Below are 23,329 nucleotides of genomic sequence, written 5' to 3'. Positions count from 1 at the left end.
ATTTTTTAAATAAACACAAAAAAAATCATTATTGGAAACTAAGAGTATAACCAAGCGTCCAAGCCATGTTTCATTTCTTGATTATGACTTGATTAATCCATGTCACCCATATGAATTAAGCAATCACCAATTTTGTGAGATAATGAATGACATTCTATATTCCAGTTGAATTTGATGATTTGGTTAGCCCACCAAGGAAGCAAAGCATCTGACTTGTTTATTTTAATTTATCAAAGCTACACATATATGCATAATATCTGCCTACTTAAACTAAATGAAATGAAATGAAATGTGTAATGGAACTTGTCAAACTCTTCCTCATCTTAACCACTTCCCTCCTCTCCCACGCTGCAAAAAACCCGTGCCCACCTCAATACTGCGGCACCAACCCCTTACCCATCCGTTTCCCCTTCACGCTGCAGCAGCATCCCGGAAACTGCACCGGCTTCCCGGGCTTGACCTTCACATGCTCCGTGGATGAAGGAAGAGGAGACGTCCCTCTCCTGCACCTCCCGCATTCCGGAAGCTTCTCCGTCCGCCACATAAACTACCTCATGCAGGAGATCCACCTCTACGACCCGGCCGGCTGCCTCCCGAGCCGCCTCATCTCCCTCAACCTCACCTCCTCCCCCTTCGCCGCCGCGCTCACGGAGGAGCTCACCTTCCTCAGCTGCCCCCGCGGCGCGGGGCTCGCTGAGGTGGAGTGCCTCAGGAACGCCACGTCGGCGGTGCTGGCGGGCCCCGCGGGGAGGCTCTCCGGGGCGATGGGCGTGTGCAGGACTATGTTCACGGTGCCGATCGCGGTGCCGTGGGATGGCAGCGGCGGCGGAGGTGATTGGGTGACGGAGGATCTTAGGCTGACGTGGAGCTTACCTGAATGCCAGGGGTGTGAGGTGGGTGGTGGGGTTTGTGGGCTTGGTCGGAATCGGAGTGGTGTGGTCGGAGAGATTACTTGCTATTCTGATCATGGGACAGGTATACTATTGAATTAATAGTAAGAAACGCAACTTTAAAATCAGTTGGAAAAATCTTAAAATTTGGATTTATTTGCGTTGAACTGTAAAGAAAATCATTTCACGTTAAATTGTTTTGGTTATATTGTACACATGACAACAAAGAAATATATATTAAATATATAGTAAATATAAAGAAACCAGCTTCATTTAGTTGAGAAGTAGCAGAACTTCTCCGCAGTCGAGTAATTTCTTTTTTTTCATGTATTTTTGAAAAATGATAAATATGTGCAAAAAGAAAGTGACTCGATACCTTGAGACGAAAGGAATATTACATTTTGATATTAATGAACGCGAATAAATTCAAACTTAATGGTATTTCTGGTTTAATTTTTTAATTTTGTTAAGATCTGTTTCATTATTTCTTCCTTTTTGTGCAGTAGTATTAATGAAACTTACCTAATCAAGATGCTTTTAGATATGTGTCATTTTTATGAACCTTATGTTTTTAACTGTTCACGAGAAACTAATGTAATTAGTGCCGATTTTAGTTTTTTCTTTATCATTTGTATTATTTTCTAGCTATTTAATATTTAGTTCAACTAAATTTTAGCCACACAATTAGTCAAACCATATGAGCCACCCTTTCGTAATTACTATATAATAAAATTCTGGTAAACAAGAACGTTTTTATTTAATTGAATCCCATCGTCAACTTTATACTTTATGCTTCTATTAATTCTTTGTTGATTCCTTCATCCAAGAGTTGTAACAAATTGTACTAACCCACAGGTCGAGGCCTAGAGGTTTTCAAAACCATAGCACTATCAATAGTGATACCAGCCATCATATGCTCCATATGCATTTCATGCTTTGTATGCATAGTGGAATGGAAGGCAGTTCGGAGTAGGGCAGCCGCTGTGGCGGCCCCGTCACTGCATCCACCGGCTACCGTGGGGCTCGATGACTCGACCATCGAGTCGTACGAGAAAGTTGTACTGGGCGAAAGCAAGCGCCTTCCTGGACCTAATGGTGTCACATGTCCTATATGCCTAGTTGATTATTGTCCAAAAGACATACTCCGATGCATACCCGAATGTCAACATTGCTTTCATTCCGAATGCGTTGATGAGTGGTTGAGATTGAATAGCTCGTGCCCTCTTTGTCGAAATTCGCCTTCGAATTCTTTAGAACAAGTATGAGATGTTTGTTTAGCGATATCCTAATTGTATATGTTTTTTAGGAGGGTGGGATGTTCCTTTAGTAGTACTATCCAATTTGTAAATTATTTTTGTGTTGATAAATGCTTTAAACACCAGATACAGTAATATTCTGATTTAAGAAAAAAGAACAGAATAAAGAAAGATCTGATTTTGTCTTTAAAGTATGTTTCTTTCTGTTAAAACTCAAACTAATAGTTATGCTCACAACAATCTTCGACGTATATTCGCCTTTTAAAGCTCATAGTTAGAGGCACCACCACCACGATCAACATAGCACCACAACCAGCAGCCACTGCAGGTGGCCTCACCAACAACGAGGCCTCTAAAGTGGAGAGTTTCTAACAAGTGCATAGATGTGTTAATATTCCTTGAAGAATACAATGGCAAAGATAGGGTGAGAATTAAGAAGTTTGGGCAATGTGGGCCCCTTTTTCATGCTGAATCAACGGCTACAGGAAAGCAATAGTTGCCAGATCTGTACAAGTACCCTTTCTGTTTTCTGAGTGAGTATATGTGTTTCTTTATATATGTGTGTAAGTGTAAGTATATATGTTCATATATAAATGTCAAATTGTCATTTGAATGGAAAGTTTTTTCTTGAATTCCAAGATCAGGTCTTGAAAAGCAAAGCCACTAAAGAGAGTGAAAGTAACTTTATTTCCACCAAAGCTTACAACTTTATCAAAGGAACTTTTTATTCACATCCTTGGATGAATATGGAAAAATAAAACAAAAACACATCAGCTGATGCAGAAACCTCTTATCTTCTAGTCATCAACCGCGTCAAATGTACGTAAGATTAGTGGAAACATTGTACAGATTCTTCTTAAAATAATCAAAATCTGTGAATACTTAGCCAGCTACCTATAAACCTTCATATTCTGCTCTTTCTCCAAAGTGATCAATGCCTAAGCAATATGGCCTCATTGCAACTCAAGTTGTTTATGGTTCTTCTCATTTCTGCTGTCTGTTCCAAGATTTCTGTCCAAACCCCAACTTGTGGTAACAACACATTCTTCATACAATACCCTTTCACATTGCTTCAAGAAGGCCAAAATCCTCATCACACAACCCCCTATAATCTGAAATGCAATCGACAGAAGCTAGTAGCCCTGAACCTTCCTTTCTCTGGGGAGTTCTACGTTCGAGACATCAACTATTTTCAGCAAAAGATACAGCTCTATGATCCAAGCAACTGCCTTCCAAAGAGGCTGAAGAACTTGAGCCTCCCATCTTCTCCATTTATGGCTGTGAGCTATCAGAATTATACCTTCTTCAGCTGCCCTCTTGGAAGCCCAAGTTCTCGTAATCTCACTGCGATACGCTGCTTGAGCAACTCGACAGCCTCAGTCGTGGCTGCTTCAGAGACTTCTATGATGGATGGGATCAAGAACTTGACAGCTTGCAAAGTGTTGTATAGTCTTCAAGTCCCAGTTTCGCAGGTTTTTGAGTATGCGTATAATGGCATTGATGGTGATCTTCAGTTGGCATGGATTGATCCAAGTTCTAAAGGTAACAGCAGAGGTTAGTGATATTTCATTGCTTGATAAGTTTCAGCATGCAATTTGGTAGATTCTTAATCAGGAAGTTATGTCTATTTTCTTCTGTGAAAGAAAAAAGAAAATGAAGAAAAAGTTAATCCAACAACAGCTTTTTCAACAGTGATTCCTTAAAAAAACATTTGAAAATGAGCTTTTTTTTATGCTCAACTGTCAGCATTTCATACCTTTTTCAGATAAAGTTCCTAACGTCTCACTTTCATTGCACTATTTTCCTAAACAAACTTTATTACTCTCTCTGTAAAGCCTAGCATACAGACAGTTAAAAATTAATTTATGCAGGCATAACATCAAGCAAACCTGGAGCTCTAACCATCATCCTAATATGTGCCATCACAATTTTGACTGCCTTACTAGTCGCAATGCTCTGCCTAGGATGCGGTCTGACAGTCGTTGTAGTGATGCTTGATATTGAAGAGGCAAACAATCAAGGATCTTGGAGTTGCAGTACAAGAGTATGGGAAAGGGCGAGATTCAGATTATCTAGAGCTTCGAATGGGACTGCAGGCCCCCTTGATGAAGTTTCATTCATGTCTACAGCTTCACAGCAGCCCCAATCGGCTGTTCCCAGAGGAGCTGCAGCCCCCTTGAATGAATCATCGTCCACGCTTCCACCTCCAGTTCCACCCCCATCTCCACCTCCAAGAATTGCTGCAGTCCACCCTTTTGGCTACTACCTCTCGTTCATGCCTTCTTCGCCTCAAGTCCCAAGGGAGGCTCTAGGCCCCCTTGATGAACTTCCATCCACTTCTTTGAGTCCAAATGTGGCTGTAGAAGCCCCCGATGGCTTCGCCACATTCATGTCGTCACCTCAAGTCTCAAGCATGCCTGCAGCTGGTGATCGTGAGGTCTTTATCGAGGCAACCCCTCCTGGTGACTCTACATACAGGTCTCTCACCCAATTACCAATGGGGGCTTCAACCCCCCTTCATGACTCCCCAGACGTATCTCTTCAGACTCCAAGTGTTTCTGAAGTCAACCCCTTTAGTTACTTCCTCTCCCCCGCTGCTTCACCTCAAGGCCTAAGGGGTGCTTCAGCCCCCCTTGATGAAGTCCAATCCAACCTCTCGAGTCCGAGTGTAGCTGCAGACGACGTTGATGGTTTTGTCTCAGTCATTCCTTCGCCTGAGCTATGGAGCATGCTTGCAACTCGTGAGGATGGATTCTTCATTGATGACTCCTCGGTCATATCTTCACCTCAAGTCCAAGGGGGAGCTGCAGCGCCCCTGGATGATTCTTCATCTGCCCTTCCGCCTCCACCTCCACCTCCAAGTGTAGGTGAAGGCCGCCCCTTGGATTACTTCTTGTCATTGCTTTCAGCTCATTTCAGGAGGGGGAATGCAGTCTCCTCCGTTCATGAACTTTCATCCATTCCTCCAAGTCCAAGCGAACTTTCATCCACTCCTTCGAGTCCAAGCGTGACAGGTGACTTGTCGTTTATACCTTCGCCTCTCGAAGATGAAGTCCATGACAACTTAGAGGAGCTGCCAACAGAAGACATAATAATAGGTGGGAGTGAGTGCATTTCAGGGCCTAATGGCGATTCTTGCCCTATATGTTTGGAAAATTACAAGGCATCAGAGAGGCTGAGGGTCATCAGAAATTGCAACCACTGCTTCCATTCAGATTGCTTGGACCTATGGTTGCAGAGGAAAAGCACCTGCCCTATTTGCAGAACTAATGTAAGTTAAGTCATCATTGGATTATTGGAAACGTAGAAACATTCAAAAATAGAACATTTAAGTTCAGAGGTGAATTATTCCTGGAAAAAGGTAAATCTTTATGAGGCTAACAAATTAAAAATGATGCATGCTACAAGTTCAGTTGTGGAGTGCAGAATTGTTTATTGCAAGTAAGAAAAGTTCAAAAAACAGCTCCTGAAACGACTTTCCTAGCTATAAAACTTGGAAAATAATCATTATTTCAGGTGCTTTTGATGGAAATTATTAACTACTTTCTGCTTTTGATTTGATTAGATTATGATTAATATTAATGATGACAGCACAGCTGCACATACGTTTAACACAAGTTAACTCAAATATTATGTTAAAGATGATTCACAACAAGACAGACTCATTTGAGCAAGCCAGTGTCATATGTAAAAGAAAATTAAAATTAAAAAAATCAGCAGAATAAAGTTTAGATTGTAAGAGTAAGACAGATATATGAGTATATGACGCATATGTGCATTTCTTGAACTGCTCAAATCAGCATACAATTTGCATAGCAAGTTAGCAGCTGAAAATATTTCACATGCATAATCAGTAAAAACTGAAGATTTCATCATTTACTACAACCAAAATAGCTCCCCAAAATAGTAAGAAGAGGAGTACTAGGCGTTTCATTTCTTGGCGAACAGTTTCTTAGGAAGCATCTCCAACGGGGTAGTTTTGAGAAGGAAAATCCTCTCTGCGCGTTCTTTCAGAGTGCCGCCACACTTGAATCCACGAGCTTGAAGTTCTGATTTTAACCGTTCCAAGCCAAGAACCTATAACAGGTCAATGATACGACGGATAAGTTTCCAACAACATTAGTACTCACAACTAGGCATGGACATGAAGTTGAAATATAGCATCGGCAGAAGAATATGAGACGTACCTCCATTTCAGAAGGCGAATGATAATCATCAAAGTTGAGAGGCTTCTCTACATTTTCAACACTCACAGCTGCAGACGCTGATTCAATTGCAGAAATGTCTCTTGTTTCTGAAGCTGAAACCACTTCACCTCTGAAACAGAGGTATCAGGGTGTTGGCTAACTACTTCGTGTACCTCACTCGGATGAGATTTGCTGGGAGAAACGACTATATCACCGTCTTTACTTCCATCGGGGCTATCTATCACTATCACGAGAGTATCCCTGTGTTTACTATTGCCATCTTCACCACATCCATCAGACTTTTTACTGATTTTAAAGACTCCTCGGTGCCTTCTTCCTCTGAACCATTCCCTGAGGAACCTTGCCCGATAGATCCAGCACCAAGTTCCCCACCAGTAACTGAATCTGAACTTGCATCTACTACCCCTCTCCTTGAATCTGAATGACTCCCATCATCTATGACCACAGATCCCTCATTTTGCTCTTCTTCTACGGATGTATCATCCTCATCCTCATCCTCATCTTCTTCACTGTCACTCTCACCCAGTTTTCTCTTTCCGAACCTAAGGAACAAAGTGTGAAGTACATTAAACAATTATGACCAATCTTGTGGACACAGAGCCAACAAACAGACTGAGATTTGGGGCACGGTTCTCCACAGTTTATAATTATGTTTACATAACATATGTATATTCTCAAACTACCAGAAAAGCATTGGTCATAAACAAATGATATTGAAAATTAAATTAGAAACTTTAAGTACAAAATAACAAGCTTGAGGACCATATCTTTCACAATACCAACAAAGAATAAAACTAAGATGCAATGAAATAAAAAAAATTCAGTGTCTTCACCAACAACCCTTAATCATATAAAACACTCAGTGGCAGCACATAATTAAAAAAAAAATCTACTATAACTAATCGCCCTATGATTACTATAATTTGAGATACCAACTCAATGCACACCATCACAAAGCAAATGCGTCACAGTGCAGAGTTTCAGAAATACCATACCATATCTTAAATTTCTTGGACGTAGACGCATTCCCCTCATCCCGACTCTTCCTCTTCGAGCTCACCAACCCCTTCACCGACTCGCGCACTGACCTCTCCACCTCTTCCCTACATTTCTCGGAATCCTCCCTAGACTTAGCCACATTTCCCTTGTCACTCTATTTGATCTCTTTCGCCTTCTTCTTAAGGAACTCATCTGCCTATCTTCTCCAACTTCCTCTCCTACGCCTCCGCCCACTCATATCCCTGCAAGCATCAAAATTGTTCGTTTTCTTCTGCCCCGCCCCTCTCAGCAACGACCCGAACCCGCCTTTCCCACCCCAACAGGAAACTTCCCAAATCCATCCGAACGGCATCGAGTGAAGCCTCGATCTTGCTCCAATTCGATACTGGAATCGCAAAATAGGGTTTCAGAAAATTGAGACTTCCGGCCGGATTGGGTGATGATTAGCGTTTGGTGATCATCAAGCTGGAGGCCGGAAGGGATGGAGGTTACGTCGAAATTTAAGATTCGGTGGTTCCCATGTAGCAATTTGAGAAACACTTGGTGAATGTCGGAGTCGAACGCATCCATTGAACAACTTGTGATGGACGATCTTGGATGGGGTCCGGTTGCTTGAAGATAACGCTTGTTCTACTCTGCTATCGTGTGCGCGCGCTTCAAACCGAATTACATTATGGACTAATTTATAATCGTCAAATCTGATTAGAATTTGAGGATAATTCCTAACCAACTTTATATAATTCCAATAAATACAACATCCCTTTTAACTATGCATGGTTACCTTTTAAATTTTTATGGACTGATTTTATTACTTTTAATTTTATAAAAATAAAAGTGATGATATATTAATTAATGTAAATAAACTTGAGTAGATTTATGATATTATAGGAATTGTGATCTGACATTGAATTTGAATAAATGATGTTTTAAAAGTGTGTGTTCAAGTATGAAATGGGGAATAAAAGTGTGGATTATGGATAATCTTCTTTTATAAAATTCACTCCATCTATTTAAAATGTTTTAAAAGTGATTCTAATTTGAAGAATCCAACATATATGGGATTTAGGTATGAATCACTCTACGAATATGCCAATCACCCAGATTTCATATACTATATTTTTTGTCAGTTGTTGCTTTGCAATGAAGAAATTGTGCTGGTGACGCACAATCAAATTGATCGAGTGAAATGGATTGAATTTGATATGGAGAGACACGGAAGCTCGATCAATGCTTCCGATAAGGGACGGATCATAGCGGTCGACCCCAATCTCCCGCGGTTTCTCTGCCAGAATTGCCGCCAGAGCCTCTGCATCGTCGGCGTCGATTCGCATGCCGGTAAATTCCTTGCCTCAGGTTTCAATTTTATGATTCCCGCGTTTCAGTTTCAGTTTCCGTTCCTCTTTTATATGCCTTTATTACTCAAGCTGATTGTTGTTGAAATTGTGGTAGATAAACGGGATTTATGGGGGAAATGCTATTTCAGTTATTTATAGTTTGAGTAATCGAGATTTTGTTTCAGCCGGATTGACTGACAAGTGTGTAGTTTGCTGCATTGCTTGTAAAAGTATTTGTATTATTGTGTTTATATGTGTTAAATTCTTTAAATTCTATCCCACATCGACTTGGTGATGATCCAATCTAATCTATATAAGTGTGGATAACCCTCCCCCTTATGAGACATTTTAAGGGGTGAGTGGCTCATTTCTAATATGCTACGTGAGGGGGCGTGTTAAAATTCTAATATCTTGTCCCACATCGGCTTGGTGATGATCCTATCTCTTCTATATAAAGATGGATTAAGGGGTGAGTGGCCCATTTCTAATAATATGCATAGCTATAATGTGTAGTTGCTTTAGCTCATACTCCCTCCGTCCCACAAAGATTGTCCCATTTTTCCATTTTCGTCCGTCCCACAACGTTTGTCCCATTTCCTTTTTACCATTTTTGGTAGTGGACCCCATATTCCACTAACTTATTCTTACTCACATTTTATAAAACTAATACTTTAAAAGTAGGACCCAAATCCCACCAACTTTTTCAACTCACTTTTCATTACATTTCTTAAAACCCGTGTCAGGTCAAAGTAGGACTATCTTTGTGGGACGGAGGGAGTATTTGAATTTAGCATTATTTATATATCCCTGTTTGATTATTGCCGATTATGTAGATGACGCCCTCTTCAAGTGAAACTGTGGAAGTGAGAGTTTTATATAGGTGCAAGTTGATAAGTATTAGTCTTTCGCATTGAGATTTATGGTGTGTTGTGCAGGTGTGCAAGGTTCTTCATTCCTTGGAACGGGTAGTATTTCTGGTTCAACACGGATGGACCACTCATTTGTTGTGTTGCCAAAGCAAAGAGATCAGACATCTGGTATTCCTCCTCGTCCTCGGTCTGGGAAGGCAATAGATGAATCATTCGTTGTGTTACCTCCGCCAGCTGCTTCAGTGTATAAATCGGAGCTTGGAGCTGATGAAGGTGGGACCAACTTGCCAGCGCCTGAGGGTGGACCCGCTAGCTCCCTTAATAATTCAGGCTTCCACTCCATGATAATCGTGCATTTGATATAGCCACTACACAAACTCAGGTGCACATAATCTGTGAAATCCATGTTTATTGCCAAAGATTGTGCCACATTGCCTGAGATTCAAATAGCCAAAGATCAAATTGACATTTTTCTAACTCCTTTATCTTCTGTTAATCTTATGTGCAGGTTGAGCAGCCTATGTGTCTGGAGTGCATGCGTGTTTTGTTCGATAAACTTGATAAGGAGGTTGAAGATGTGAATATGGACATCAAATCATATGAAACATGTCTTCAAAGATTGGAAGGGGAAGCTAAACCTGTGCTTAGTGAAACAGAGTTTCTTAAGGAGAAATTGAAGATGCTTATCTTACGCTCATATTATATTCGACGTAGTTTTGGATATATGAATTATATGAAGCACATTGCTAAGTTTGTTTGCTGGTTTGTCTTTCATCTAGCAGTATGTTCAAGTTGTTTGTTGGTGTTAAATCTCATGATGGAAATTCAATGTAGATCAAGCTTCATATTGCTTGCGCATGATCTCTAGATATTCTATATTCAGTCAAAAGAGGAAATCGCGAATCACTTTATGCTGATCTATCAGCATTGAGCAACAAGTGTCCCCTTTAGTATCTAATGAGGAATTAACAGATTGATTTTGCCATATTTGGTAACTTATAAGATTGAAGAAGTAAAACGGAAGCTCGAAGCAGCAATTGCAGAAACTGAGACAAAATGCGGTGAAGTAACTGCGGAACTAAAGGAGCTGGAGTTGAAGTCCAACCGGTTCAAGGAGTTAGAAGAGAGGTAATCCTCAATAAACTTCATTATTTTATTCTGGGACCTGTAACTTTGAGTTGTTTATACGTTGATGTCTGAGAAAAATATACTGATTTTGTTCATTTATTCTTCTTTGCTTTCCATTTCTATTCTCATATTTCTTTGCAATTCCTTAGATAATTCATATTGTGTTCTGTCTTTCCAGATACTGGCAGGAGTTCAATAACTTCCAGTTTCAGTTGATCTCTCATCAGGTTTTTCAGTCCCCCCTCTGGAGCTTTAGTTTTCTGTCCATTCTCTTCCTTGGAGCCACTCCTACGGGCATCATACGAGCTATGCTTCATTAAGATTAAAAGATAGAAATGCTTTAAAATAAAAGATCCATTTCTCCTATCTGTCCCTTTTTTTTCCTTAGAAGAATGTTATGTAAATATATTTAGCTTCGAATGTATGGTCGGTAGGACGAGCGGGATGCTATTCTGGCAAAGATTGAAATCTCACAAGCTCACTTAGAGCAGTTGAAGCACATCAATGTGCTTAATGACGCCTTTCCTATTGGGTTTGATGGAGCTTTTGGAACTATCAACAACTTTCGTCTGGGAAGACTTCCTAAAGTCCAGGTATATTAATTGTGTAACTGATGATGTTATTTGTTTCTTTGAATATCTACCGTTTTTATACTTCCCTGTGGAATCGTGTTAGGTTGAGTGGGATGAGCTAAATGCTGCTTGGGGGCAAGCTTGCCTTCTCCTTCATACGATGGCTCAATACTTCAGGCCAAAGTTCCTGTATCCTTTTATAATAGCATATATCTGTAATTTTAAAAATTATCTCGCGGTGAACTTGTGTTCAAACCTCAGTGTTACCTTTCTGGTTTATCCTCTTTTTTCTGCTCAAGCATGTCTGAATGTCATTTTTGTAGAGCTGATATTGGACTGAACGTGCTTTTCCTTTTCAACTGTCATTCCTTAGTTCAAGCTTTCAGATATCGCATTAAAATCCTTCCAATGGGAAGTTATCCTCGCATAATGGACAGCAGCAACAATACGTATGATCTGTAAGTTGAAAACAATGCCCAAAATAATTCAGTTTACCAGATTTGGTATTATTAATTAGCCACATCCAAAGGAAAGTAAACCACTGATGGTACATTCTAATGGGATTAATTCTTGCATCTATCATAATGATCCACACTGTCAGAAACCAATTGCATCGATATCCCATGACCTTCTCTGGACCTCAGCTCTGATTGTTCCATTGTTATAAAATAAATGGATCATGCCTTTCATTCCATTTATTTGACCATCTCTAGGTATATGCTTTTCTTTCTACAACCTTGCTGGGGTAGCCTGCCATTTTCGAACACTCTGCTGCTCTTAATTTTTAATTGGATGTCTTCATATCTTGTTTGAACTTTGATGTCTATCTAATCAAGCACAGTGGTATGTTCTTACTTGCAGCTAATGTTAATTATGTCTCAGCTTTGGTCCTGTGAACATACTCTGGAGCTCTCGTTATGACGACGCCATGGTGTTATTCATAACGTGTCTAAAGGAGTTTGCAGAGTTTGCAAACTCAAAGGATAAGGAAAGCAACGTTGCTCCTGAGAAATGTTTCAAGCTTCCATACAAGTAAGTTGATTTACATCTACAATATGCATTTCATTGGTAGTACTATCATTTAACTGTTGATTCATAAATTTACTTTAAAAGCTCAATGAGAGTGACGATGTGTTGCCACAACACTAAGCGATCTACTCTGGTTTTCTGACTTTGATGATGTATTTACAGAATCGAAAATGACAAAGTCGAAAATTACTCCGTATTTCAGAGCTTCAAGAGGCCGGAGATGTGGACCAAAGCTCTCAAATGCACCCTTTGTGATCTCAAATGGGCTCTCTACTGGTTTGTTGGGAAAACTTCCAGCCACCCACTGCCTCTGTTGCACCTCATGCCGACGTCTCCAGAGCACGATCAATCTGCAGTAAACAACCGGTAGATACCAGGTTACAGTCGTAGAAAAGATATTAGAGACTAGGAATGCTTGTACAGTGCACAGTTTCTTTATACTGCTGTGATATATAGGCATGGATCCAACTTACTAAATAGATTGTTCAGTCACTTGCAAACTCAATAATCTGATTCGACTTTTGACCTCGAGCTTAACTGTATGAGTTTGAGCCACTTTAATCTGAACTCTAGGATTTGAGAATTTTATGAGGATTGAGGATTCATGTTCCGATAAAAGGAAGAAAAAAAAACTCAATACGCCCACAATCAATGTTTATGTTTGAGTTGCCAACAAAAATTACTTAAAAATATTGAAGCATAGTATTTTAATAGTATCTTGAATTTTCATGTTTTTTTATAATTTAGTTGTCAACAAAAATTATACAGTACGTATTAGATTATTGAAGCATATGGGGTGTGATCAATTGTTAACTTTCTTAAGTTGCTAACTTGTTAACTCCTCAACGTAGTACATTAAAAATGTCAACACGATGACATTAAAATGTCAACCCATACTTTTGTTGAACTCCAATATAATGTGTTGATATTATGTGTTGACATTTTGATATCATCGTGTTGACATTTTTAATACATTGTATTGATGAGTTCGCAGAGTTAGCAACTTAAATAGTTAGGAATATAACGCACTCCTGAAGCGTATATTAAAATATCTTAATGCATTCTTTTTTGTGTGTTTATTATGAGTTAAGTACGCTGAACTGAGACGATTTGTGCAATCTTGCAATCAATCAAAGTGAACTAAAAAAAATCAAGACATAAACCCTGTAAACTTTACACAAATCTTGAGTATGAAACATCAATATCACTGATTTGTTTTTTAAAATTATAAATAAGATAAATTCAAATATAAGAAAATTTTCTAAAATTAATCGTAGTGAACACAAGTGTCTGAGAGTAGTATTTAAGTTTACTAGTATTTGGTATTAGTTTATCAATACCAAATTTTGTTTTCTGTGTGTGTGTTGAAACACACATTTTGTGAGAAAACATAAACAGAAAATCATGCAAATAGCACACCAACAAAGCCGGACAAGAAACATATAAGCACTAAACAAACTCAATTAACCAACTTAACAAACATCTGCAGCTTCTTACTAACTCTTAACTTAGACTTGTCCAAAAATGAGTCGCCTTCATCTCAAAATACTTCGTCTCTGCACCCTCGTCGTGCCTTCCTTCACAAGATCGTAGCACCTTGTCTCAACTACCTGCCTCCCCTTAGTGGCCTAGCCAAAACCAAAGAAGATCGAACCGACATTTGTAACTGTTTCAAGGTGGCTCTTTTTCCCTACAAGTATGATCTCATGCTTATCCCTCTTGTGTTTGTTTGTTTTTTTTACTGTGTTAAACATTTCACTTTTGACTGTGTTTTGTTTGGATGGATTAATACAGTGCTTATTGCGAAGGTGCAGATTTGATTTGGTGGACAAGACGAATCTTTAGTTGTTAGTATAAAAAAGGAATAAGTTGAACAAATTGTTACATGATTGATGTAATCAGAATTTGAATCTTGTAGAGATAGAATAAACATTAATTTGGATAAAAAGTAGGTACTTGCTTTTGTTTCTTGTTTTACATGTATGTTTAAGGGGTTGAATGGTTGATGAGGTTACCTAACATTTTATGGAACTGAATCAAATTTATGACTGCAGTATTTTAGTTTTAATTCTTATTTTCAATTGTTTCATGTGAGCCTAATTGGTTATTCCTATGCATGGATGAATTAACTGTTTCCTTCCTCTTAAAGCAAACTCTACAGTCAGCTAATTGGTGGGTGGGTGGCTTTGACACAAATAAAAACAGAAACTTATGTTTTGGCCACCAAGAATCTTGAAAAGGCTCCATAGAAAGTTTCAGTTCATCACCCTATAATAAGGCAGTTTGAATACTCAACTTCTGTGTACAAAAAAACTAGAGGAAGAGAAATGGCAGAAAGCAAGAAGTTCATCGTAGAGATTGAGAAGGCAAGGGAAGCTAAAGATGGAAAGCCATCAGTTGGGCCGGTTTACAGAAACGCGATTGTCAGAGATGGATTCAGGCTGCTGCCCCGAGGCCTTGAGAGCTGCTGGGATAGTTTCTGGTGAGGAGTTTATCAGTAAACAAAATATAACAGTGACTTCATATGAAAAATATTGCCAAATTTTGTCAATTTTATGTTCAACCTTCCTTTGAAGGACATACAAGATTTTAAAACAGACATTATAAGCCAAATGTTGAGTCTTCCAAAAACTAGCAATAATTTCTTGATAACATACGCAAATTTTGCAGCCAATCTGTGGAGAAATATCCTGATAGCCCAATGCTAGGTGAAAGAGAAATGGTGGATGGAAAGGTATCACAAAGAGATTTTGATCTATTTGAAAAAAAAAATGTTGCATCTCACTTGTTACACTTTGTTTAAGCATGTTTGTCTTTCTGAGTGTTTCCAGGTGGGCCGATACGTCTGGTTAACTTACAAACAAGTGTACGATTTAGTCCTAGCAGTCGGTGCCTCCATTCGTTCCTTCGGTGTTACTCAAGTAAAACTTTTCACATAGTATATTACATTATAAAATATCTTGATTTAGCCTAGTTTTTGGTTCAACATTCATTTTGTTCATGTTTAGAAATTTTCTGCTGAATTATGACAGAAGGTTCTAAACATATGCAGGGTGACAAATGTGGCATATACGGTGCAAACTGCACACGTTGGGTTGTAAGCATGCAGGCATGCAATGCGCATGGTCTCTACTGTGTACCACTATACGACACTCTGGGTAAGCTCCGTGCTATTTCCTTCACTCGTCTCTCATCATCCAAAATCAACACAGAAAAGTAGCTGCATATGGCGATTCATTAATGGATTCATAATCACTACAGACTAGGCAGCATGAGTTTTCGACTAATTTTGGTTCTCCCACCTCTTCTGCTTCTGATACCAGGTGCCGGTGCAGTGGAATACATCATCTGCCACGCTGAGATCTCAATTGCCTTCGTAGAAGAAAACAAAATCTCCGAGGTAATGGTTCACTTCATCAAATTCTGCAACATCTATTTCTTTTTCTTGTGGCAATGACCATTCTCAACCATCAATACTTCAGCTGTTGAAAACATTTCCCAGCTCTGGAAAATACATAAAAAGTAAGTTTTTCTTCCATAGTTAGTGAGTGTGTGGTTTTTGAACGATACATCCCCCGAAACTCACAAAATCCTACAGTTATTGTAAGCTTTGGAGAGGTGACTCAGGAACAAAGGCAGGTTGCTGGAAATTTTAGCTCGAATATATATTCTTGGAGTGAATTTTTGCTTCTGGTACAATTCCTCTAGGCCTAATAAACTTTTTACTTGATTTCCAAACAAGAGATTTATAGTAATACGACGTGTCTCCTCTGCAGGGAAAGAGCAAGAAATACGACATCCCAATGAAGAAGAAGACCGATATCTGCACAATAATGTACACTAGTGGAACAACAGGCGACCCAAAGGGAGTGATGATCTCGAACGAGAGCATTCTGTCAATCATTTCTGGAGTAAATCACCATTTAGAGAGCATGAATGAAGAGGTATGTTTACATTTATGCCATTTTATAAGACATTATCATTTCTTCATCTGTTTCTTTACATGCTTCTCTTGCATTCACAGTTCAGTGAGGCAGATGTGTACATTTCCTATCTCCCACTGGCTCATATATTTGACCGTGTTATCGAAGAACTCTTCATCTCAAAGGGTGCATCGATTGGATTCTGGCACAAGGTAAGTTTTGGAAAATAGAAAAGTTAAACTAGACTCTATGCAGCAGCATACATGAACTGTTGAACTGATTCAAAATCTGATGTTAGTGAGTGGTTTCACCAGGATATCAAGAAGCTTCTAGATGACATTCAAGAGCTCAGACCAACGGTCCTATGTGCTGTTCCGCGCGTCTTAGACAAGATCTACGCAGGTATAAAAAATCATGTCCTAAAAATCTTGAAATAGGGGCTCAGTTACAATGATTTAATAGGTCTTTTTTTACAATGATTTAATAGGTTTGGTGGAGAAGATTTCTTCTGCTGGTATAATCAGACAGACAATCTTCAACGCGGCATATGCCTAGTAAGTATTCAACGTTCGCTCCACTCATCCACTAAAATAATTTGAGCAAGACTTGTATAGTTCACACATGTAACCCTGCATTTCATTAAAATGCAGCAAGCTACATCATATGAGGAAAGGGTACAAGCATGCTGAGGCAGCTCCAAAAATCGACAAACTTGTGTTCAAGAAGGTGATAGAAATGTACAACGATGTGAAGCTTGTTAGTTGCCTTCAGATTCTACAAACCTCACTACTTCCTAATCTGCAGGTCAAAGAAGGCCTAGGAGGAAAACTGCGCCTTATCCTATCTGGAGCAGCACCTCTTTCTCCCAGTGTGGAGACATATCTACGCGTTGCTACCTGTTCTCATGTCTTGCAAGGATATGGTAAATTGGACATTATTATTTGAAAAAAAAAAAGGAAGAATGTTTTCAAGACTTGTAACAGAACTGTTGTGATGTGACGCAGGTTTGACAGAAACATGTGCAGGATCGTTTGTTGCAAGGCCAGACGAGCTAAGCATGGTTGCCACAGTTGGCCCTCCCCTCCCAGTTGTAGACGTATGCCTAGAATCTGTTCCTGATATGGAATACAACGCGCTTTCTTCAACACCACGTGGAGAGATATGCATCAGAGGGAAACGCTTGTTCTCGGGCTACTACAAACGCGAGGATCTCACCAAAGAGGTCATGACTGATGAGTGGTTCCACACAGGTAGGTAGACAGAATCATCACACCATAGGTTTACAGCTTTCAAGATTCTTGCAACAGCGCCTTGTTGTTTTAGTACCAATAAGCCAACGCCTATATGCCACAGGGGATATTGGTGAGTGGCAGCCAGATGGGAGCATGAAGATCATTGACAGGAAGAAGAACATATTCAAGCTCTCACAGGGTGAGTACGTGTCAGTCGAGAACTTGGAAGGCATCTACTCCCTCGCCTTCGCCATAGACTCGGTGAGCTTCCTGCTACACCGCTATGGTTTTGCATGATCAGATCATTCTGATGTGTTTTTGTTGGCAGGTATGGATCTATGGCAGCAGCTACGAGTCATTCCTTGTTGGTGTTGTCAACCCCAACCTTGATTCCCTTAAGCATTGGGCTGAAGAGAACGAGGTTGATGGGGACGTTGGCACCATATGCAGAGATGCAAGAGCTAGAGCCTACATTCTAGGAGAGCTAACAAAGATTGGGAAAGATAACAAGGTTTGTTTCCATCCATCACTGGTTAATATATTAAGATTTGTTTTGTGGATGAAGATTTTGTTTTTCTCTTTGTTTGCAGTTGAAGGGATTTGAGTTCATCAAAGGTGTATATCTAGACCCTGTGCCATTTGACATGGAACGTGATCTTATAACTCCCACTTTCAAGAAGAAGAGGAACAACTTTCTCAAGTATTATCAGAAGTCCATTGAAGATATGTACAATAGCACCAAATGAGAGGGAGAGAGATTCACAACCATTTCTTATGGTTGATTAAACAACATACTGTGATAAAAACTTGGTTTATATGACTGTTATCACGGTGCAAAAATCCTCATACGACAACAATAGTAACGACAACGACAAAATGGTAGGGAACCAAAATAACTGCTTCTACAACATGAGCGGCTAAGGCTATCTGATACCTCTGGTGGTGTCTAAACGTTGTTATAAACTAGGCCCTCAACACTGTATCCTAATATAGATAAAGCTACTTATGTTGTTTCTTTAATGCTTTATTGTGCACCACCTCAACCTAGACTAAGTTTCGAAACTTGAATCAAACTGCCTCGCCTTAGCTCCCCTGGCTACGACTTCTCCTCATCTGCTGGCAGGCATTGCCCTGGCACAGAATCAGAATCGACAAAGAACTCCTCTGCTGAAACAAAGGTGGACACGAGTAAGGAAATGGTGGTAAAAGTTTCGAGCAAACATTTAGCAAAACCAAATGTCTGCAAGACTAGGAATGTGCCTAAATATAGACTTTCTATGTTGGAAATTTGAATAAGTTGCAGCTTGTGAATGGTGACAAAAGAAACAACGAGAAAGGTAAGATCATGCAGTTGGAAACACGAAAAAAAGTTATTGTCTATGATTTTATAAGTTTTCAAGATCATTAAGGTTTATCACAATAAGCATCATCAAGTCACACTTCTATGTCTTCCAACACCAAAATTTTCGATCAGCAAAAGGTAGTCGAGAAAAGGGTAATTTTGGTTCTCACCTATATCCTCTTGTTCTGGAGAATCAAGCAGAATATCAGAATCAGAAGGCAAAAATGGAGAACCGGGATAGTTTCCGAGCGCTCCTAAATCTGCTTTATATTATTTTTTAGAAACAAGAATCACATTAAATATGAAAAATCAGGATCACAAAAGTTTTGTATTGAAGAATCAGATTTCAATCTAAACAGAAATTACCTCCCAAGTTCGATAAATCTGCTGTTAGGTCTGAAAGGCTAAAATTCCACGGAATCTGAGCCAAGGATCTGAGGGAATCTCTAGAGTTTCCAACCCCATTATCCGGAGGAAGCTGTAGTCCTACTGAACTTGCAACATCAGATGTAAAAGCTGTGTCAAGTGCGGAAGCGTCGACCCCCATGTCCGATGCACTAAATGGGAAATGGCCGCTCGATGCCACTGAGGTTGGGCTTACGGGTATATCCGAAATGGACGACATTGCATTGTTTGGTGGCATCATGGGGGATACATCGGCTGTATTTGTGCCGATCACCATACTGCAAAGAAAGGACGAGCACAAGAAGTCAACTTAAGGAAACACTTCAGAACTATTCCTATATTTGAAACGCCAAACAAAAAAATGAAGTTGGGAACAAGGACTCACTCGTTTCCAGAATTCATTCGCATAGGATGAAAATTTCCTGGGGCAGGAACGCCATTGACAATGTGACAGCTAGATGTCGAATAGCCCATAGGATCAATATGAGGTTGACCATTAGCTGGAACAGGGGGATGCTGTATAACGGGGTATCCCATTGGTAGGTTGTTGGCTGCACTGCAAAGAAGCGACGCTGAATAATGATGACGATATAATAAAGGAATAGAGATGTGTGTATAATACACAGAGACCATTGTTCCGATTAGTTGTTCGTATATTGAACATACAGCAAAGCACAAAATTAGAAATGCACTAAAAACCATAATTGCTGGTACAGGCAAAACACAACAGCTTAACTTTAACATAAAACTTCACATGTTAAGCGAAAACTGACACAAGATTGAGGCTTTGATGCTTTGAATAGGAAGATAAGGTTTACCAGGCATTGGATGAATCCCGTTCTGCATGGGAGCTAACGGAACCTTTGAAGGCATGGGATATTTCATTAGATGATACTGATGCTCTAGCAAGTTGTTAAATAAGATAATTTGTTTCTTCAACTTAAGCCTTATGTAGTAGGCCCGGAAGAAGTCGGCATTTTCTTCCTCTAACTTCTGCCACACTGTCGACAGAGAAAAAAGTTACAGGTAAACAAGCAAATAAAGTTAAGCATTATAACAATGGTTTAATGTCTCATCAACGATACATTTAATAAATACAGTAGTAACAGTGGAAAGTAGCCTTAATAATGTAGAAATACCTACCTAATGTTGTGAAAGCGGGATCAATTTTAGCACGGTTGACAAGGGTCTTTACAACCTCATCTTTATTCATATACAGCTGTAGACATCGCTCTATCAAATTCTGAACCTACAGCAAAATAAAACATTTAAAATCAATATGCAGCTTGATATTAATTGTTAAAGCCCTCAGAGAGGTGGGGGAGACGGAAAAAAGAATAGGAGAAATATTATAGCCTTACAAGTTCGATATCCCCACGGGATACTTTTCTGTTGTCATTACTTGATGCCGAGACGGAACCTGAGTCTGGTATAGCTGCCTCGGTGGCATTAGTTGGTGGCTCAGTTCGGGAATCATGTGAAATAATATTAGGCTTTATGTCCTGTAATTTCTGTTGATCCTGAGAAATGTTCGAGGATTTCATCATTTTTTTTATTGAGAGATGACAAAAAGAGAAAAATCAGATTCAGTCATAATCTGAATATAAACAGTATAAAATCAAGTAGGCGCCATCTTGTGGAAGATCATGCATAATTTGGAACAAAAATATCTGAAATGTAAAAAGTGAAAACCTAGACAACACGTAACAAGCATTACACGACGTAATAATCTGAAACTCGAACAGTAATAACGTACTACTTATACATCCTTCAGAAAGCAGAAAAAAACTATTCAAATCTAGGAGTTCAACCTGCACGTTCTTCATTTTAACAACAAGCTAGCCGGGAGCAGTTCTCCATGAAGCTGTATTGTCTTATGGTGGTAATTCTCCACTCTGAACTACTAAATAAAGGAACAATGAAAGCTGAGCACGCCTCTACCTGAAACAGAAAAATCAAGTGTTACATAGCTTTTACATTGTTGTCACATGCAGCCGATAAAGAAATGCATTATTACCACATCTTGGTCAGCACAGATTCTTTTAAGACTTACTTGATCAAAACACAGTTCGGGATAATATGAAAATGCCAACATGCTAAGGTAAGACAAGTACATTCAAGCAATCCACTAGTATGTATTGAGTTTGGGATACAGTGCCAACGTGTACAACTTCTATAGTATAAAAACCTCACTAATGACATCTTCAACAAGAAAGTCGGAAATTCTCGTCAATAATAGAAAACACTCTTGGCCTTCATTCTCTTAGTAGAGTTGTTCCATAATGCTTAATTTCGAACAACTATAGCATACAAAGTGCACAAGATGTTTATCCAATGTAGTATACAAAAGAAATAAACTAGTGCCTTGCATCTAAAATCCCAATATCAAAACAACATGACTTCCTTCAACCACACAAATTAGAACCAAACACGAACCTGAGGAAGGAAAAAAGCAAATGAACTATGTATGCGAAGAGCTAAATCACTGCTGAAAGCACTACCTAGTTAAACAGAAACTTCTACATCAAAACTTCCAGGCCACTTCCTAAAGTTCAAATATTCTCATCCTAAAAAGAATATGCATTGGCCTCAGTTTATTACTTTTGGCCAAACTCAACAAAGATTCGACACATTTTAAACCAAGATTCGAACTTCAAAATGAAAAGGCCATAACTCCAATAATTCAACCAGCAAAAATAAGCAACTGAATTAGGTTATTCTTCCATAGCAAAAAATGGAGCAAAATAATATTTTCAAATTCGATTATAAAACAATGGTGTTTGTGAATGAAAATACATAAAATTAACTAGCTTTTTCATATGCACAATAAATCAACTCTTACAAAAGATCCACAGAATCTAAGAGGCGTGTGTCATCACCGAGTCATAGAAAATACAGTAGTACTTACTATAATAGAAGTGAAATACCTTTTGAAGAAACTTTGGACTTGTTTATGATTATTTCGACAAATTAAGAAAGCCCAGGTGAGAAAAACAAGAGATTTTACCCGGACAATAAAAAAAATCCCAATAGCTAAACCAAGAAGGCTATAGATGATGAGCAAGGAGGTCACAGACTCACCGATAAGTTTACAATTCAAAATCAAAAGCTAAAATTTCAAGAAAGTTGCATTCTTGCAGAGAAGTTGAATTGATTATTTAAGGAGATAAGTAAAAAAGTTGCATTCTTGAGAGTGGTTTCTTATAGTGATTCCGTTGTTGTTCTGAAATGAAGAGAGAGACCATTGATAACCAAGAAGGCAGGAAGAAAATTTGTGAGAGGGGAAAAAAATCTGTAGTTTATTTTGTCTGAAATTAATTTTCCTTTGGAACCTATAGTAAATTGGAATATAGTCAAGTCCTCGTCATCCTTTCTATTCTAAATGGAGTAAGTCCTCTAAAATTTTTAACCTCAACCTTTCTATTCTAATTGTAGCATTTCTCTTGATACAAAATATTAAGAAATTAGTATTTCCTCTGTTCTATAAAAATTATTACTCTTTTTATTTTAGTACATCCCATAATAATTGTCACATTTCATTTTTACAGTAAATAGTAAGTAGATCTCATGTTCCACTAACTCATTTCACTCATATTTTATTATAAAATCAATATAAAAAAATGAATCTCACATTCCACTAACTATTCCAATCAATTTTACTTTACATTTTTTAAAACTCGTGTCCATAATGAAAGTCTTGTTGACAATTATTGTGGGACGGAGGGAATAATATACTACTTTTAGAGATTAAGTATATAGAGCAAAAAGTAAAAAATGAGTAATAAAATAAGAGAGAGAAAGAAAGAGAAATTTACAACAGAAAATAATTTTTTAAAAAGAAACAACTCAATAATTTTAAGACGATCCAAAAAAAGAAATACGACCGAATTATCGTGGAATGGATTATGGATTGAGAACTTATTTTAGAGTTATTTAAATTAATTAAAAACGAAAACAGTGAAAAATGAAATCTGATACTAGTATTCGTAAATGGCAACACTTGACTGAACTTCTTTTACTGCAAAAAGAAAGCATAATCCATGAATGATTTTTGATTGCTATGTGTACTTATTTAAGTGGCAAATCATTGCATTTTTCTAATAAATTCGATTTCGTCTACGTATCAATAAATTTTGGTATTC

General features: G+C 38.7%; 4 protein-coding genes and 2 pseudogenes across 11 annotated transcripts; 4 read left to right on the top strand and 2 right to left on the bottom strand.

The window, feature by feature from the left end:
* Window positions 1–296: 296 nt before the first annotated feature.
* LOC125197148 (putative RING-H2 finger protein ATL21A) lies at window positions 297–2,295 on the top strand. Its single transcript, XM_048095858.2, has 2 exons — window positions 297–975; window positions 1,746–2,295. The coding sequence occupies exons 1-2, from the start codon at window positions 297–299 to the stop codon at window positions 2,153–2,155; spliced, it is 1,089 nt and encodes a 362-aa protein (XP_047951815.1). The 3' UTR covers window positions 2,156–2,295.
* A 556-nt stretch (window positions 2,296–2,851) lies between these two features.
* On the top strand, window positions 2,852–5,558 carry LOC125196330 (uncharacterized). 2 transcript variants are annotated; one of them, XM_048094807.2, is made up of 2 exons: window positions 2,852–3,688; window positions 4,018–5,558. In XM_048094807.2, the coding sequence occupies exons 1-2, from the start codon at window positions 3,094–3,096 to the stop codon at window positions 5,424–5,426; spliced, it is 2,004 nt and encodes a 667-aa protein (XP_047950764.1). In that variant the 5' UTR covers window positions 2,852–3,093; the 3' UTR covers window positions 5,427–5,558. The 2 variants fall into 2 exon arrangements, with proteins under 2 accessions (XP_047950764.1, XP_047950763.1); XM_048094806.2 differs by having other exon boundaries at window positions 2,861–3,700.
* A 343-nt stretch (window positions 5,559–5,901) lies between these two features.
* LOC125196333 (uncharacterized) lies at window positions 5,902–8,043 on the bottom strand (annotated as a pseudogene). Its single transcript, XR_016128902.1, has 4 exons — window positions 7,350–8,043; window positions 6,585–6,896; window positions 6,334–6,478; window positions 5,902–6,223 (listed from the first exon to the last, which is right to left on the bottom strand). The product of XR_016128902.1 is annotated as an uncharacterized LOC125196333 (transcript).
* Window positions 7,993–12,858, top strand: LOC125196334 (beclin-1-like protein; annotated as a pseudogene). Its single transcript, XR_016128811.1, has 10 exons — window positions 7,993–8,688; window positions 9,623–9,938; window positions 10,065–10,232; window positions 10,557–10,684; window positions 10,863–10,911; window positions 11,119–11,277; window positions 11,360–11,445; window positions 11,643–11,714; window positions 12,139–12,288; window positions 12,448–12,858. The product of XR_016128811.1 is annotated as a beclin-1-like protein (transcript).
* A 929-nt stretch (window positions 12,859–13,787) lies between these two features.
* On the top strand, window positions 13,788–18,186 carry LOC125196331 (long chain acyl-CoA synthetase 4-like). Of its 2 annotated transcripts, none has more exons than XR_007171881.2 (18): window positions 13,788–13,981; window positions 14,435–14,767; window positions 14,956–15,019; window positions 15,117–15,206; window positions 15,338–15,443; window positions 15,609–15,685; window positions 15,768–15,807; window positions 15,884–15,978; window positions 16,062–16,229; window positions 16,310–16,420; window positions 16,523–16,610; window positions 16,696–16,762; window positions 16,859–16,934; window positions 17,013–17,130; window positions 17,213–17,458; window positions 17,562–17,639; window positions 17,769–17,951; window positions 18,031–18,168. XR_007171881.2 is itself a non-coding variant. In XM_048094808.1 (18 exons), the coding sequence occupies exons 2-18, from the start codon at window positions 14,613–14,615 to the stop codon at window positions 18,184–18,186; spliced, it is 1,980 nt and encodes a 659-aa protein (XP_047950765.1). In that variant the 5' UTR covers window positions 13,792–13,981; window positions 14,435–14,612. The 2 variants fall into 2 exon arrangements, 1 of the variants encoding a protein (XP_047950765.1); XM_048094808.1 differs by having other exon boundaries at window positions 13,792–13,981; window positions 17,562–17,701; window positions 18,031–18,186.
* A 10-nt stretch (window positions 18,187–18,196) lies between these two features.
* Window positions 18,197–22,490, bottom strand: LOC125196332 (uncharacterized). 4 transcript variants are annotated; one of them, XM_048094811.1, is made up of 9 exons: window positions 22,115–22,490; window positions 20,999–21,128; window positions 20,549–20,707; window positions 20,331–20,436; window positions 20,006–20,188; window positions 19,573–19,738; window positions 19,149–19,465; window positions 18,953–19,042; window positions 18,197–18,607 (listed from the first exon to the last, which is right to left on the bottom strand). In XM_048094811.1, the coding sequence occupies exons 2-9, from the start codon at window positions 21,011–21,013 to the stop codon at window positions 18,537–18,539; spliced, it is 1,107 nt and encodes a 368-aa protein (XP_047950768.1). In that variant the 5' UTR covers window positions 21,014–21,128; window positions 22,115–22,490; the 3' UTR covers window positions 18,197–18,536. The 4 variants fall into 4 exon arrangements, with proteins under 4 accessions (XP_047950768.1, XP_047950767.1, XP_088912386.1 ...); XM_048094810.1 differs by having other exon boundaries at window positions 22,269–22,490; XM_089056260.1 differs by lacking the exons at window positions 20,999–21,128; window positions 22,115–22,490 and having other exon boundaries at window positions 20,549–20,749.
* Window positions 22,491–23,329: the final 839 nt, after the last annotated feature.

The sequence above is a fragment of the Salvia hispanica genome, chromosome 4, assembly GCF_029641045.1.
Source record: "Salvia hispanica isolate PSC_SH4W2 chromosome 4, Shi_PSC_v1, whole genome shotgun sequence".
In the NCBI taxonomy this organism is placed as follows: Eukaryota; Viridiplantae; Streptophyta; class Magnoliopsida; order Lamiales; family Lamiaceae; genus Salvia; species Salvia hispanica.
Note: the sequence above shows the minus strand (reverse complement) of the source record. Positions and strands in the feature narration are given on the sequence as shown.